The sequence below is a fragment of the Callorhinchus milii genome, unplaced genomic scaffold, assembly GCF_018977255.1.
Source record: "Callorhinchus milii isolate IMCB2004 unplaced genomic scaffold, IMCB_Cmil_1.0 Scaffold25, whole genome shotgun sequence".
In the NCBI taxonomy this organism is placed as follows: Eukaryota; Metazoa; Chordata; class Chondrichthyes; order Chimaeriformes; family Callorhinchidae; genus Callorhinchus; species Callorhinchus milii.
In genome coordinates this window covers 4,011,270-4,023,079 of record NW_024704766.1, presented here as the reverse complement: position 1 = coordinate 4,023,079, position 11,810 = coordinate 4,011,270, and the positions used below count along the sequence as shown (strand labels likewise).

Sequence of the window (11,810 nt, the reverse complement as noted above, 5' to 3'; positions counted from 1 at the left end):
AGGAAAATAGGAAAACCAACTATTCAGCAAACAAAACTGATGCAATATGTTTGTGTGCATTTTCTGTCTGAATTGGTTGCCTAGTGGTAAATACTGCTGCATTTTTGGAAATCTTACCACAACTTTCCAAATAAAAGTCTGCAAATGCTGGACATATTTTTAATGTTTTTCAAATTACACGTTATGCCTGATCTGTGTTTTGAACACTGTGTACGTACCCTGATGAATTTTCTAACCATACGGAGCAAAAATAATTGAAATATCTCCCCAAAATATTAATATCATTTTTAAAATTCCCTCCAGTATTGTTGCAACCCCTTTTGAAGGCATACACTTGTGTTACCTCTAGTACCTTACATAAGTGAGGTAATGTAACAGAGCTAACAAAATAAGGTAAGGTATTGGAGCTAATACATATTCTTCACGTGACTTCCAAGTAACTGAGTAGTTCTGGTGCACTGATGGGGGAGTCTCCAATAGCTTGTGAACTGTTGTATAATTTAATTTTGTTGACTGGCTTAACATCAGTGACAGTGACTTCCATTCTTTCAATGACTTTCAATACCTCCGATAATGGGTAGGACGATCCCAGCTGAACACGCAACAACCACAACAATTTGCATTTATATTGTTACAGGCATGTAGTATTGACCAGTCGCCACATGCATTGGAAACGCATTGAATCTCGGAAAATGAAGTTCTGCTCATAAAGCGACAGGTCTGTGCTTCGTGCGATTCAATGCAACAGGACGGTAAGTATGCATGTGGTGACTGGTCAGGTCGCCATTTGAGGTAATGGCAGGTAGGGGAGTGGCGTTACAAGTTGGAGAATAATTAATCCGATGAATGCAAAGAAATTCAAGTGTTGATAAGAAAATGAATGGGACTCGGGTGCATATACGGCTTAAGCGATTGTACGATTTATAAAGCTGAGACTTGTAGGAGTTTTACTGTACTTGTGAGGATTAGGGGAGAGCTTGCCAGCTGCCTATCTTCCAGCCACTCAGATATATTTGATAATGTACCAGGAACTGATAACTTACTGAATTACCTAGAAAACCAGGAACTTTTTCTCTCTGCGTATTTCGAAATCTAACTTTCCAATGTGATGAGGACTAACAAACCGAGAGTCATGTAGGTAGTACAGCGGTTAAAATTTGTGGAGGTCGAAAACAAATTTATTAAAATCATCCTGACAAGTCAAAAAAATATTATTGTGTGACTCATGTCCTACACAAAGCTTGAAACTTATTGCCATTTCCAATGAGTGTACAGTTGGTTGTAACTTTCAAAGTATGACTAATTCTTAACACTTGCTCATTGAATAAGATGTTGTCTATTCTTGTATTTTCTTGTTTCTAGGTATGAAACTGATTTTTCGTGCAGTTTCTTGTATGATACTGTAAGTCATTACACAGTGCAATCAATCTGCCTAACAAATGTCTTAAGTTTATGTTAAATTGCCAGATATTGAGGAGACATCTCTGGAACATTCTTGCTGCCCCAACACAATGTTGTCATTTCCCAAACCAGTTACCCTTATATTCCATCTTCAAACCTATATCCATTGAAGCACTTTGAGAGGTAAAGTGCTCCAGAACGCCCTGATAACACGATAAGACACTATCAAATCCAAGGATTATTATCATTGAAAATAATTATGACAATTGATTTTGATTGTAAAACATTTTATTGAAAAGTTTCAATGTTACAGGCGTTAGGGCGTCCTTTGGAATCGCTCCCCGCTGACTTAATGAGTTCCTCTTCCCTCAGTCAGCAGACTCCGCCACTGCCTCACCCACGCATTGGTCACCTCAAGGCTCGATTATGGAAATTTCCTCCTCATCGGCCTTCCCAACTCTTCCCTTCACAAGCTACAGATCATCCAAAACTCTGCAGCTCGTGTCCTCTCGCCCACCAGGCCACATCACGTGACCACATCACTCCCACCCGACTCCACCCGACTCCACCGGCTCCCCATCCCCCAGAGGATCGAATTCAAGATCCTCGTCCTCATTTTCAAAGCCATCCATGGCCTTGCCCCCTCCTACCTCTCTGAGCTGATTCCCTACCAACCTGCCGCTCCCTCCATTCATCGGGCTCCGACCTGCTCCATGTCTCCCGCCCTACCATTGGTGGTCGGGCTTTCAGCCTCTCTGCCCCCACACTCTGGAACTCCATCCCACAGTCCCTTCTCCTCCCTCGTCTCCTTCAAGGCCGGTCTGAAGACCCTTCTCTTCGATCGTGCCTTTGGTCTTCCTCTCACCTCTCCGCCTTCCCTCACCCCTACCCCATGCTCAGGTCCTGACCCCCGACTGTCCAGCGCCTTGGGACGTCCTCCCGACGTGAAAGGCGCTCTCTACAAATGCAATTTTGTCGTTGTTGATGTTAAGGAGCTCCTCCCCTCAATGACTCTGAATAAGTCCCTCCCCCAAGAGGCCCCCCCCCCTATGGAGATCTCCTCCCCCCCAGTGGACTCATCTAAATGATCTCCTCTGCCCAGTGACTCCCCCACCCCCCACTCTTAACGAGCCCCTCCTCCCCAAAGCTCCTCCCCTCAACGAGCCTCTCACCCTAGAGGCTCCAACGCTCAACAAGCCCCTCCTCCTCCCCTCAATGAGCCCCTCCTCCTCCTAGAGGCTCCTCCCTTCAACAAGCCCCTCCTCCTAGAGGCTCCTCCCCTCAACGAGCCCCTCACCCTCGAGGCTCCAATGCTCAACAAGCCCCTCCTCCTCCTAGAGGCTCCTCCCCTCAACGGGCTCGTCACAGTGACTCCTTCCCACTCGTGAGTGTCAGTCAGTGAGCTCCTCCCGGGCGGCAGGTGGCGCTGCTGCTGCGCCTTTTCCTTCCCCCGTGTGTTTTGTGTGTGTGTGACCTTGATGCCCGTCGGGATGTAAACAGAACCGGGGTCGGGAATCGGCCGAGCTCTGGAGCGGGGTGTGGGGAGGGAGAGACCGGCTGCAGGAGCTGAGATGCTGCGGGCGGCGGAGCGGGAGAGAGCGGCGGCGTCGGCGGGCGAGGAGGGCCCAGCACCGGGCCCAGCAAGTGGCTGGGCCTCGGGGCCCTGCTGCTGACCGGCCTCCTCCTGCAGCAGCTGCTGCTCAACGTCTGGCTGCTGGGCGCTTGGCTGCTGGTGGCGCTGCTGGGCGGCTGGCTGGGCGCTCAGCTGGTGCTGGGGGCCGGGAGCCCGGTCCACCTGGAGAGGTTCATCCGGCTGGAGGCGCGGGGAGGAGGGGCGGCGGCGGCGGCGGCCGGGTCCGAGGGGGCGGCCTCCTCCCTCCTGTCGGCCGAGATCCAGGCCACGCTGGGCAAGATCGTCCGCGACTTCGTCAGCTCGTGGTACCGCCGGGCGGTGAGCCGCGAGCCGGGCTTCGAGCGCGAGGTGCGCGAGGCCCTGCGGGCGGCCGCGCTCGAGCTGCAGGCCCGCGCCGGGCGGGCCGACGGCAAGGCCGTGGCCGGGGGAGCCCTGCGGCTGTGCGGGCGCCACCTGGAGCGCTACGCGGCGGCGGTCGGGCGGGCCGGGTCGGCGGGAGACACCGAGGCGGTCTGGCGGGCCTACCTGGGAGCGGCCGGGCGGCTGGACCCGCAGCCGCCTCACGAGGCCGCGGTCGGCGGCCCGGCGGCCGAGCTGCCCCGCGCGCGGGCCACGGTCGAGCTGCTGCTGCGCGCGCTGGTGCCGGCGCCGCAGCTGCGCAGCCGCACGGGCCGCCTGCTGGTGCGCGAGCTGTTGGCCTGCAACGTCTTCCTGCCCCTGGTCGGCAAACTGAGCGACCCCGACTGCCTCAACAGCGCCATCGTGGGCATGGCGGCCAAGAGGGGTAAAGGCGTGCGGGGTGGGGGGGGAGGAGGAGGAGGAGGAGGAGAGCAGCAGCAACAACCACCACCACCCCCGCCATCATCATCTTCATCATCGTCGTCGTCGTCGCAGGAGCAACCGCCGCAACAGCAGCATCGTCGCCTTCTTCAACCGGAGCGACGACAACAACAACAACAACCGCCGCCCTCTTCGTCGTCGTCATCTTCGTCGTCATCATCGCAGGAGCCGCCGCCGCCACAGCACCACCGGCGTCTTCTTCCTCAACCGGAGCGACAACAACAACAGCCGCAACCGCAACGGCAGCAGCAACAACAACAACAACCACCCCACCACCGCCACACCGACAACAGGATCACCGTCCACAACAACAACACCCACAAAAACATCAACAACAACAACAACAACGGCAACCACCCCAGCAGCCGCCGCCGCCGCCTTGCCCGGCCAGAGGTGCCCGCCTCCTTGCCGTTGATCCCCGAGGGAGGGTACGCCGTCCGCGAAAGGACACCCACCCCCAAGCCCGCAGACTTGCCGAGCTGCTCGCCCGGAGGGGGGCCCAACGCGGGCGGCCACGGGGAGCCCGTCGGGGACGGGGCCGGCGATTACCGGCAGAGGCCGGATAAGTTGACCTTGTTCTATTCGTGCGAGGAGTACGACCCCGACGACTCTCCCCCCTTTTCGGACGCGAGGAAGGACTCCGCCGATTCTACGGCGCCGCCGACGGCCGAAGAAACTCTTGCGGAGAGGCTGGCGCCCACCGGACTGTCTCAGCCTTTGGAGACGGCAGATGATGGAGGCGGAGATGAGCTGACCACCGCTGGTCAATTAACCGTTTCGGACACGGACGCCGCGAGCGCGCCATCGTTTGACCAGAACCCGGAGTCCGTGGGGTTTGAGAATGCGTCCGACGAGGACGGGAAGGATGAAATCTTTTCCAAGTTGGCAGCTTCTTCCACCGTATTGGCCCACGAGACCATCCGGATTCTTTCGCGACAGCAGTCGTTTCAGGAAAAGGAGTGCGTTCCATCAGACAGTCCCACCAGTAACTCCTTGGACGTCCATTCCGCAGAACTCGCACATACCTCCTCGCCCACGGGACTGAATCTGCCCACGTACGCCTTTGACCCACTTTGCAGCCCTGATACGCCTGTGGTCATTCAGAACTTGAGAATTTGTGGAACCATCACAGCAAAGGAACACAGAGGCGGAGGGTCACACCCTTACACTCTCTACACTATTAAGGCAAGTTGTTGCCGTGGTGGAACAGCTCGCTATTGAATACGCAATTATAATATATAACAGTAATCTTTGCATTGTTATGGGGCCCTTATCACATCGCCGAGCTGACTCAAAAGCGATTCACAGGATTTTACTGTGAAGTGTTTGCGGCTGCGTATTTGTGGAGCGAAAGAGAGTGCTCGCTCCATTCCAGACAAAATGAAATTTGGGATCCGGGGAAGTCTTGCCTGGAATCGAGAGAGCTCCCGAACTCAGGTTCGGATACTCTTTAAGCATAGAGTTGTGCGTTTTTTTTTTGGTGCGTGTCCAAAAAAAAGGGTACAAATGCCTTGAACAACAGCATCTTGCGTTTACGTAGCGCCCTTCGCCCAGGGCAGCATCTCGGAGCGCTTATTAGCGGCAGATCTAGACGCCGAGCCGGTAAGAGAGGGGAGTCGACCGTAGGCATAGACGAAGAGGAAGGTCGGATGATTACGAGACTGGAAGACTGGTAAGGTGAGGAGGAGCAAGACGGAGGCTCTGGTCTCTGTGAGCCGGGGCACGGGTGGGGTGGGGGGGATCGTCAGTCCTAGCTGGTCTTTTTGGTAGGCGTCCGAGATGGTCCCTTTGGTTGGTTGTACGTGGTTGGGAATCGCCTCTTATCTGTTCTGGCCTCCGCAGTACGAAACTGCACTGGACACGGATCACCCTGGAACGCTCCAGCAGGTGGCTTACCACACTGTGAACCGACGCTACAGCGAGTTCCTGAACCTGCAGACCAGACTGGAGGAGAAGACGGAACTGCGCAAACTCATCAAAAGTAAGGATTTTGTTTTTTTCCCCCCCCCCCTACCCCCGTCGCGTCTTAGGTACGACGTGCCCGCCCGCGTCTTTGGCCCCCAAAACATTACGGTCCGTTCCCTTTGCGCTATACTCAGCGACGCGCTTTGAGACGTCTTGAAGACGGGACGAGGCGCTGGATCAAACGCAAGGGTTATTATTGCGTGTTGTAAGGCTTTGCACCGTTCTCAAGCCAAGAGTGTGCACAGGGAAGTTGCTCCGTGGCCTCGACTGGTCTCTTTCTGCGGAAGGCCTTAGCATTTTTCCCGTTTATTTCTCTCTCCTTCCCTGAGGAGAAGAGTCCGACTTGTGTTTGATGCCTGCCAGACTGAGATAGGAAACCCGTTATTTCATAATCCTGAGCGTGAAATCGAATCGGTGCCCCTTTACCCGCCACTGCTCTAATGGCCGTTCGCATTTTTTTTTGAAATTATCATATTTACTTGCCTGCCCTGTTTGTTCCTCTCCTCCAGATGCTAACAGCTATCCTCTGGTACCTTACTTAAGTGGCTGTTGTCCAGGTGTAAGCCAGACAGTGAGTTTCAGCGGGAATATTCAGCAGGACAGTGTAACCGTGGCTGTTTTTCGCGCAACCTGCGATTTATTGAATCAAATAAAAATCCACTTCATAACCACAGTAACAATCTTTGCATTTGATACAGCGCTTTGCCAGATTGAAAGGTGTGAAGTGCTTCACAATTCTTTGCTGTCAAGGGTAGTGACTGTGTATTTGTAGACGGTTTGTAGATGCAATATCCCACAAACAGCCATGAAGTGCATGAGGATTTTTTCTTTAACATGGAGGATGATTGGCCAGGATATACTGAACCAGTAGAAATCTATGGATTTCTCAGCATTTTCAGTTGAACTCAAGGTTGTGGCTTAGCTTTGCTCACGTCCCCAAGCCCACCTGATCGTTGCTCCCATTCGGTTCAGCAAGTTTATAAAGCGGTCAGTTTATTTTCACCGAAACACCTGTTCCAGCAAAAAGATAGTACTTTGATCTGGTAGACTGAATGCACTTGATCACAATCAAAATATTTTCTGCAACTTTCCGCAAAGCACAAGGCAGCAGCTGAATAAACGTGTAAATGTTTTGCCAGCATTCTTGTCCCTTTTATTTATAATTAATCAATGTTATTATTCTCGTGACAAGTATTTCATGTTTTCCTTCTTTGTTTATTTTTGCTGTGATTTGGATTCAAAAGATAAAAGAATTTACCTCAAAACATCCTTAATTGCCTTTGGATGAGGGTTTTATTGTAAGACCGTTAAGTGCTGCAACTTCTCTGCCTTAATGTAAAAGCTTTCACCATCAGCCTTTCTTTCACAAACTGCATTGACGGTCTTCCCACTTCGTTGCAAAGCAAATCTCATTGTGATATTAGGTGGCTTCCATAAGGTGAAAGGGGATGTGTGGAGGCATGGAGTTGTTATTCTATATCAAGCGTTATTAGTTATTATTATTCCGATTGATTGGGCTAACCATAATTGATAGCTCCCCTAGCTTTACAATATTGGCGGTGTTTTCCATGGTGCTGAAATCCAGTGTTTTCACCCGTGTTTCACACCATTTTAGCAGATGACTAATAAGCAGTCGGCAATAATAATAATAATAATCCTTGCATTTTGATGTAGTGCTTTTTACGTCTTCTAGACGTCTCAAAGCGCTTCACAGAATGTGCTGTAAAGTGAATTGACTGTGTATTTGTGGGCGAAACACGGCAGCCAATTGCGCACAGTGTCAAGGAAGTAAAGCACACACAATGATCAAAAAACACTTGCACATTCTGCTTTTCGTCATTCCATTTTACCAACAAGAAGGTCAAAGTACACACACACATGCCATTCGAATATAAGTAATGAGATCACGTGCCCAACCAATGCGTCCATTACTCACTTTTTATTTACTAATCAAAAATGCGGTTTTGCCACATCTGGATTCCCAATCCACCACATGTGGCTTGTGTCTTAACGTATCAGATAACCCTGCTGCGAAGTCTGTGTTTTGTGGACAAACTGTTTGTCCCAATAATATTTTTTCAAAACTCCAGATGTTTACTCGATGTTCTCATAAACTCTTCTTTGATTCCAGATGTGAAGGGACCAAAGAAGCTCTTTCCAGACTTGCCTTTTGGAAACATGGATAGTGACAAAGTTGAGGCTCGGAAAAGCCTTCTCGAGTCCTTTCTTAAGGTGAGAGGAAAGTGGTGCACGACTGCAGTTGATCACTTCCCTGTGTGATGGTTGATAGAGCAGTCAGCTTCTCTCTCACTACGGTTTTTTGGGGGTCAGCCGGGTGTCCTTGACACATGAGGAAACCCATCACCGTGCTTCAGAGCATCCAAACCAAACTGAGCGTTCCATGCATCTAACCTATACCTGGAAATTCCAAATATTGTTTTACGTATATAGTTCTGTACTTGCTAATCTACGTCTTCCATCCCTTTACGTAAACAGAACAGCATTTACACGTGATCTATTTCCGTTGACTTTCTGTGGCATCCCGTTTGTAGAGCTTTAACAAAAATATTGCTTTTTTGTTTATAAGCGATCATAGGTACAGGGTAGGCCCTATTTTCGTTTCATTGAACTTTTTTGCCAGTGAAGCTTCTTTTCAGAACCAATAACTAACCTTGTATTTTTTTTCTGCGCAGCAATTATGCGCAATTCCTGAAAGTGCAAACTGTGAAGAAATGCAGGAGTTTCTAGCTCTGAACACTGATGCCAGGATCGCTTTTGTGAAGAAATCAATCGTATCCCGGATTGACAAGGTAAGGGGAGAAGTGGGATTTTGACTGCTGTCAATGGATGGTAACCAAGTGATGATTGTTTTAGATTCCGTAACTGGTTAGGTGCTTTGAACTGGATTAAAATTGACCAACCTGTTTAAAAATAACTTAATTTTTTTAAAAACAACTATTTTGTTCAGTATCAATCGGTCTCCCTGAATGTTCCCTTGCTGCAGAAACTTCTAAGGTTGTTATTCTTTTAAATGTGAAAATAAAATGTAGTGCATATTTCACTACTTCACCTTAATGGACCGTAAAGCTGTAGTGGTAATATTCTGACTAATTAAATGATGCTTAGTTTTTTTTAAAAAAACATTTAATAAAAAATTTATGACAGTTCTAAAAATCTCCACAATTTTTTATTATATTGCTTCCTGGACATTGGACAAACCTAACATCTTTTACTCAAGCCGTCAAGAAGGTTTATGGCGGATAACAGGGCTAAGGGGAGTAACTGTGGAGAGATGTGACCTCTTGCAGATTGTGGTTAGTGTGATTGTGGATACACTGAAGACTGCATTCCCCCGAGCAGAACCCCAGAGCCCTACAGAGGAGGTGGGAGAGTGCGAGGTGGATGGAAAATCTCAGTCAGACGGAAAAAAAACGACCAAGTGAGTCTTAAATGAAAACATTGTTAAAATAACATTTCAGTGTGTAAAAGTATAAATGCAAGTTGTTGTGGGAGTACAATATTCTCCCCCCTTTTCCACACTCCTGAAGACTGGTGTACTTGGGACGTCCTCCCGACGTGAAAGTCGCTAGACAAATGTCATTTTGTACTGTATGGCAGCTACGGGCTGTTCCCAGTACATTACTTGTGCGACCATTCTTCTTGAAGACAAGGGTGCCCTTGAATGTAGGTGCCCTTTCTATGCAGTAACAATCTGATTGTACTGTAAAGGGTAGTGGCTGTGTGGTTTTGTAGGCAAACAAATTATTTTATTAATTCAGTATGGAAATTGTATTGCGTGCTACGGTCGAGCCTGGTGAAGCAACTATGAACTGTGCTTTTAGAGGTCAGCATGAGGTGTAAAGGAGAGCTTTAAACAGGATGGATGCAGAACACAATACTTTGCTGTTCCTCAGTGTGTTTCCCCCTGTACCTGTTGATCCTCGTCTTGTTTCTGCAGATCTCGTCTAAGGTTTTCATCCAGTAAGATTGCACCAGTCCTGAGTGTTGCTGATATTCAAGCAAAAGTCACCTATTGCTTCAATGAGAATCGCGTAAGTAACCGGTATTTTTGTCTTGTTTCCGTTTGAAGTCTGGAACAATAGAAACGTTTTGCTCGACATGGTATACAACAGAGGCTGTTTATTAGATCCGATCAAATCCTGTTCAAAAGCCGGTACTTAATGTGTCCAGAGCCATTGCAGTTCCAAGCTGCTTTGCATTTATTTACGAAGTGTGTGTGACTTTACATTTGACCACCCCCGAATTGATGATAATAATCCTTGCATTTAATATATCGTGTCGTGGAGACATCTCAAAGCGCTTCACAGAATATACTGACTGTATTTTGGGGTGAATTAACATCAATGATTAATAAATATAGCCCCTTTCATGTCAGGAAGAGGGCTCAGAGCACTTCACAGGATTTTACTATAAATTATAGTAACTGTATCTTGCAGGTGAATGTGCTGTCGTTTTTCAGAGATTCCAAAAGAATCTTGAAAGAGCAGTGGGAGCTGTGGCTTTGCAAATGTGTTGAATTGACGATGTGTTATTTTTTGTCTGGGTTATGATCTCACTAACTTAACTGCCTGTTGGTGGTTGGTAGGCTGAATGGTCGAGTGAATATGCTTGAATTTTCGTTACCTTCATTATTATTATGCAACTGTTTTCCCTTTCCCTCAGTTGCCATCAGAGGGCCTTTGCTTAGCGGGGATGGAGGATTTCATTTTGGAGCAAGAGAGGCTGCTGGAGAGAATGCAGACAAGCGCGGGGGTAAAAGGGACCAAAGAGGAGATCAACGTAGAAGGAGAGGTTTCAGCCAAGAGACCGCAGATCGTTCCTTCACCATCTTTTGACCGGAATTTCAATTCAGGTACGCAAGTGCAAAACGCAAGAGGTAAATCTCGTCCTTCCAATCGGATTTTGAATTGAATTTATACCAATTCTATTCAGATCGCGTTGAGTCGTTTACGGACGCTTTGATTGCCACTGTCAGTGCTTCACTGACGAGTGCAAATGTCAGCTGTAACAAATGGTCACATTTTTAGAAAGTTAATCAAAACATTATTGTAAGAATGTGGGGTGCCTATGCATTTTGTTTTATATCATGGATCACGTTCAACAAACAGGGAGTTTGACGTACTCCCAGAAGAATGCCCAAAGGAGTGTACTTTTAATTAATTCTGAACAGTTAGGTGTTGTAGCTGAGGAGTTTCTCTGGTTCTTTTAAACCTTGGCAGCGGACATGGTTAATAATATTTTTGCTTCAGACTGGAATGTCTGAGAGTTTCGGTGCCAGGAGGGAGCTTGTGTTTTTTAGTAAATAAGAATTTAAGCCAGAGGTTTTTTTTTTAGTTTTTTTTTTAAAAAAAGCAGCCATTATCTAACTCAGAATCATGCAACAGAATGTGCATCAGGGCATCAGGTAACCATTCCTTCCTATTTAGTAACACCATTCAGATCTTATTCTCTTTTTTTGCTATTGAGGTATTCTCCTCAGGAGAGGACTCAAATCTGCTCTTGGTTGTCCTTCACTGCATATAAGTAATAATAATAATCCTTGCAATTGACATAGCGTCTTGTCATGTCTTCGAGGAGTTTCGTGGCGCTTCACAGAATATACTGTAAAATGAATTGACTGCATATTTTTTGTGGGCGAAACCGGCAGCCAATTACAGACAGCAGCGTCCCACAAACAGTTGTGGATTGAGTGGCCAATTTATTATTTTAAAAAACGTTTTGAAGGAATTATTACCCCAGGAAAAATGATCTGTCAATCAAGTAACAACCGGGTTCCTCCTTACTGCTAGGTAAGCAGAATGAGGAAACTTGCCCAATGTATCGCCCTGCCCGGGAATCAAACCCAGGTCCCCTCGCTTGATTTTGCGTGTAGATAGTTGGCTTTATTAACCCCTTTGTGTTTTATGTAAAACTCTTCCAAATGTCTTTTGGTCACTTTGACCAATGGTTA

General features: G+C 48.0%; 1 protein-coding gene across 1 annotated transcript in view; it reads left to right on the top strand.

Annotated features, from left to right (window-relative positions):
- Positions 1 to 2,971: 2,971 nt before the first annotated feature.
- The window catches only part of LOC103180350 (sorting nexin-19), a gene marked incomplete at its 5' end in the record, with an annotated part of 71,403 nt that continues 62,564 nt past the window's right edge, over positions 2,972 to 11,810 (top strand). The window contains 8 exons of the mRNA XM_042343827.1: positions 2,972 to 4,174; positions 4,298 to 5,059; positions 5,717 to 5,855; positions 7,971 to 8,071; positions 8,533 to 8,649; positions 9,148 to 9,278; positions 9,798 to 9,891; positions 10,523 to 10,712. Of these exons, the coding sequence (XP_042199761.1) occupies positions 2,972 to 4,174; positions 4,298 to 5,059; positions 5,717 to 5,855; positions 7,971 to 8,071; positions 8,533 to 8,649; positions 9,148 to 9,278; positions 9,798 to 9,891; positions 10,523 to 10,712 (2,737 nt within the window). The remainder of the gene's footprint in view (positions 4,175 to 4,297; positions 5,060 to 5,716; positions 5,856 to 7,970; positions 8,072 to 8,532; positions 8,650 to 9,147; positions 9,279 to 9,797; positions 9,892 to 10,522; positions 10,713 to 11,810) is intronic.